The sequence below is a fragment of the Prosopis cineraria genome, unplaced genomic scaffold (assembly GCF_029017545.1).
Source record: "Prosopis cineraria cultivar Desert tree isolate PC_DT_omini unplaced genomic scaffold, ASM2901754v1 PC11, whole genome shotgun sequence".
Lineage (NCBI taxonomy): Eukaryota > Viridiplantae > Streptophyta > Magnoliopsida > Fabales > Fabaceae > Prosopis > Prosopis cineraria.
The window spans coordinates 18,731,647-18,737,168 of NW_026555342.1; the positions used below are offsets into that span (position 1 = coordinate 18,731,647).

General features: G+C 32.3%; 1 protein-coding gene across 1 annotated transcript; it reads left to right on the forward strand.

Annotated features, from left to right (window-relative positions):
* Positions 1-332: 332 nt before the first annotated feature.
* LOC129287086 (phospholipase A1-IIgamma-like) lies at positions 333-3,032 on the forward strand. Its single transcript, XM_054923241.1, has 2 exons — positions 333-942; positions 2,178-3,032. Exons 1-2 carry the CDS (start codon positions 358-360, stop codon positions 2,781-2,783), a joined length of 1,191 nt encoding a protein of 396 aa, XP_054779216.1. The 5' UTR covers positions 333-357; the 3' UTR covers positions 2,784-3,032.
* The last annotated feature ends 2,490 nt before the right edge of the window (positions 3,033-5,522 follow it).

Here is a 5,522-nt window from a genome sequence, read left to right on the forward strand (position 1 = left end):
ATTAATAAAAAGATTTTGTTATAAAATAAATAATATATAAAAGATCCACATGATCAATTTAAGATTGATAATTTCGAACATCTCAGAAATGATATGTATCATGTCTGGGAACCATTATTTCTTACGAAACCTACTATGTAACTTAACATGGGGAGAACTAAATAACACTACTTTTATATTATCATTGGCGAGATTCATACCCAAAAGCAATTGAACTGAAGGGTTGACGAATTCAAAGAGGCAATAGTCAGACAACAGAAATCTAATCCTGCATATGAAGGAATACCTATCTATAAAGCAAGATATCAAATAAGTGGATAACTATTCAAACAGAAGCTAAAAGAAAGAAACACAAAGATGAGCATTGCTCGAAGATGGAGGCTGCTAAGTGGGAAAAACCATTGGGAGGGTCTACTAAACCCTCTTGACATGGATCTGCGAAGGTACTTAATTCACTATGGACAAATGGCACAAGCCACATATGATACTTTCATCTCGGAAAAAGCTTCCAAGTATGCAGGAGCAAGCAAGTACACCAAGAAGAACATGTTCGCGAGGGTGGGTTTGGAGAATGGGAATCCCTTCAAGTACAGTGTGACCAAGTATCTGTATGCAACATCACAAATCGAAGTTCCTGAAGCGTTTGTGATAAAACCATTGCCAGAGGATTGTTGGAGCAAGGAATCAAACTGGATAGGGTATGTTGCTGTGGCGACAGATGAAGGCAAAGCTGTGTTAGGAAGGAGGGATATTGTGATTGCTTGGAGAGGAACAATAAGAACGTTGGAGTGGATTAAAAATTTAAAATTCCAATTGGTGTCTGCTCCTGTACTTTTTGGTGGCAAGGGTTTGGCTGATCCTAAAGTGCATCATGGTTGGTACTCTATGTACACTTCAAATGATCCTCAATCTCGATTCAATGCAACCAGTGCAAGAGACCAGGTATTTGTTCTCTCTCCCTCTCTCACAGGTCTGGATTAGCGACATTAGATCCAAATTAATCTGTTGAGTCAGGTCAAGTACCAAATAAAGGGTATTTGTACAAAGCGATATGTGCATTTATGAACAAAGTCAAGTTATCATGGTGTTTGTTCCCTAGCCCTCTTCTCAGAGTTTACCCCCTAAATGTCCCTAACGGGGAGGAGAGTAGGACTCTCTCCAGCCCAATCTACTTAGACACAGGTACACTAGTAGTACAGTCATCCCAAATTAACCTCTCCAATGATCTTGCTTGTATTGAGATTGATCTCGTGACCGCTTCTACAAAGCAAAGAAGCTGGCAACATTGGTAGCACTGATTTGATCGGTGAAACTTACCATTAACCTTGGGTTAAATTAATCTATATATCAATTGATTCAATTTCCAATTTTGATTCAATTCACTTGCTAGTTTTTCCCGTAACTTTTCATAAGATTCCACTTTACTTTGAAGAGGCCATAAACGTTATGTCCCCACCTTCTGAAATCAGTACTAGTCTCATTTTTAGGCTTTAAATAGTATAAGTCACACAAATTCTTGTTACTGCAGCCATCATATTTTTAACAAGAAAGAAAATAAAGAACAAAGAGTATTGGAAGGATGCCATATCTAACTCAAAACTTTACTCAAATTTTGAGTCCTTGCACTATATATATCTATCATTAACCGTAGTTTTATTCAATTTGAGAACAATGGCGGACCTAGGCATAGTTGAGGGTGGGCAAGTGCCCTTACTCAACTTGGAAAAATTTACAAGGAAGAGGTAAAAATTTTAAAAATTTTCCCCATTGCCCTAATAGTTTTGAACCCATTAAACCCAAACTAAAATATATTTGAGTTCAAAAATTGTTTAGGTCTTTTATATTTCACTCAAGTTCAAAATATTTAAAATTTTGAGCACATTATATTTAAATTTAGATTGTTTTTATGAAAATATCATTTTAATTTTTCCTTTCCTAATATTATTTTACAAAACTAAATATTTATTTTATAAATATTAAATTTTTTTATTATTTTTAATTTTTTTTAATTATGTCCGCACTGGCTCAGGGTCCTGCGTCCGCCACTGTCTGAGACTTCCCTCTAAATTCAAGTCCACTGAAAATTGACATCCCTTTCTTGTGTAGATCCAATATCTAAGATCTTATGAGACTCAAAGAAAACATCTTGATGATAGTAATTAATGCTCTAAGTGCAGGTCCTAAGTGAGATAAGAAGGCTGGTAGATTTATACAAGGACGAAGAAATCAGCATAACTGTAGTGGGACACAGTTTAGGAGCTGCACTTGCAACCCTAAACGCAGTGGACATAGCTCGAAATGGCTACAACAAGCCAACAGACACACCAGACAGAGCATATCCAGTAACAGCCTTTCTATTTGCGTGCCCTCGAGTTGGGGAATTTATCTTCAAATGGGTTTTCGATGGGCTGAAAGATCTGAGAGCCTTGAAGGTTGAGAATATTCTTGATGTTGTTCCAAAGTATCCATTTTTTCCCTATCTTGAAGTGGGTGAAGAACTGAAGATGAATACTCAGAAATCTCCGTACTTGAAGAGTCCAGGGACTGTCAGTACTTGGCATAACATGGAGAGTTATCTGCATGGAGTTGCAGGAACACAAGGACTTGATGGAGAGTTTAAATTAGTGGTGAATCGTGATATTGCACTTGTAAACAAGGGACAAGATGCTTTGAAAGATGAGAATCTTGTTCCTGTATCGTGGTGGGTTGAGAAGAATAAGGGAATGGTTCAACAAGAAGATGGTTCGTGGGAGCTGATGGATCATGAGGTGGATGCATTCTGATTGATGACAATAATTGTATAGCTGTTGTTGACTTCTGATTCGTTAAGATTATTTATACATCGTGGTTGGGTATTTAAAATTGTCAAGATTCTGAGTGTTGCAGTAAAATATAAACATTAATTGTATTTTTTTTCTTTTTATTTATCAAATTGCGGAATCCATTTACATTGTAACCCAAAATGATTCTGCAAGTTGAAGTAAAATATCTATAATGTTGCATATGGGTTCATTTACTTTGGTATCCATGTGTTTTTGTCTACTTGGTTCCACATCCTTCTTTATTCATCGAACGTCTGTGTACTTGACGAACTATATAAAGGTGGATTCAGAACGGGGAAAAAAAATGGAAATTAGAAATCAATAATTACGACATCTCACATTTATAGAAAGTAGCGTATGTACCAGCTAGTTAATTACTTTATGTCTCAAAATTGGGATATTCAAACTGTTTGTACCATTGGAGCTGTGAAAGACCGTTGTTGAGGAAAGTATCACTTTATGGTGCTTTTAGAGCAAGATTATAATAACCTACAGTAAATTTGCATGTTATACTATCCATCTTAATTTTACATTTGAATAGTTTCTATGCTATTTTTTTGAAAGGATATCATTGCAGACTTTAGATTTAAAAAAGGAAGTTTTTTCTTTTTTTTTTGGAAAAAGAAGCTTTATTAAACGTGTTCGTTAGTGTGCAATTTAATTTAATTTTATAAAAATTAATTCATTTATTTAAATTTTATATATTTTTTAATAAAAATTAAAAGTATTTAAATTTTAGTTTTTACAAAAAATTCAGGAATTTAAACTTCCAGGTAATAAAAAAAATCTAGCAGATCAAATCATAAATGGCTCAATTAAAAAAAGCTACAAAAATCTAATTTAAAATTAAGAAAACTATAAGAATATGAAAATTAATTTTTCATACACACGTAAATATTTGTGTCATTTCATACACTGATAGATCTAGAAGCTACTACCCCATAAGTTTGGGAGTGGTTTGCAGAACTGCTACCATCTGTGTTTGAAGTGGTTCAAACTGCTACTAAAGGGATTAAGAACCGCTATTAAAGTCGTCGTCTTCTACCTAATTTCATTAGTCTCATCAACGAAAAACTACCACATTAAATTTTTAAATATTAATAAAATTTTTTTAAATATGAACGTATTAAGTTTAATTTTTTAAAAAATAATCATTTGATATTAATGGCATTAAGGTTAGGAGTTTAAACAAATACTTAACAAAATTAATAAACTAAATCGGAACCTTGTATAAAATTATAGAATTAAAAGTATACTTTAGACAAATTGTATTTTGTGTGGATTGGGGTGCAATTTAACATTTTAAGAAAAATAAAAATAAGCAAATTTTCAAAGAAAATTAAGCCACTCGAGAATACATTAGTCAGTTTAATTTTCCCATCTAGAAATATATACGCACACAAACATTATGAGTTTCTTTTAAATATTATTCTTCCACTAATATTATAATGTTGAAACGCAATATTATCAACTTTCTAAGTGAAAATCCAGTGAAGAATTTTTTTTCCTTTACTAGAATCAGTAGCATCTCTGCCAACAACAAAGACTATTTTTTTTTTAATATAGAGGTAAAATGAAAACTTCTCCGCTTATTTAAAGGAAATTAAAAGTTCCCTTATCATTCAGGTGAACGTGAGATGGTATCCATTTGAAGACGTTGAACAAAATAGAATACGAAGATAAAGACAAATTATATTATATGGTAGAGCCATTAATGGAAATCTACAAAATAATAAAATACTATATCTCCTTATTAAAATATTGGAAACTTTGCTTGCAACAATAAAATTGCATAAATAAATTCCAATACTTTTAACATTAAACCCGATGTCGTCATCGTCATCATCGTGCTTGCCAATATAATAATGGGGTAAAATGCCATGACGTGACTGAACCTTACAATGAGCAGACTAAAAATATATTAATATTAATTTATATTATATATAGCACGTGCATGAGATTTTTCGATGAGAAGAACTGACATTAAAATAAAAATATCTGTTGTCGTATTATGTAATCCAGGAGCATGATTCGATTAGAAATTTCTACATTCCCTATATGGAGCTAGGTCTCTTCCTTTTCTTCGAAAATCAACCTGAACATATGTACATGGGGAATGCATTGGTTCAATGTCTCTTGGAAGGTTAAATTCAAACTATATTCAACAAAAAGAGGGAAAAACGAAGAAAGAAAAAAACGACAGACGGAAGTTTGGTGATTGGTCGTTTGTCGGTCTTGGGTGGCAACGACGCCGACCTCAACCTGGCACTCGTCATTTGTGAAAAGGGGGAAATTGTACTTGGGCTATGTTTTGTAAAATTTTCATATAGCTCGCTATTTTTATAAATAAAATATCATTACCACGGTCCCAATTTATAATGAGAGAATGATAGAGAGGTTTAAAAATGATCAATTAATTTAAGTTAAATTTAAGTATTAAATTTTAAGAATTTATAATTTAATTTCTCAATTTTATAACTTTGTTAAAATAATTTATAATATTTTAAATTTTAACAGAAAAAATATTTTTTTTATTCTTCAATTGTTAAAATTTGAAAAAAAAGTTGCAAATTCATCACAACGCAATTGTAAAATTAAGATATTGAGTTGCAAATTTTTGAGATTTAACACTTAAGACATAACTTAAATTAATTGATTCTTTTGAGATTTCTTTGTCATTCTCCCATTTATAATTATCTC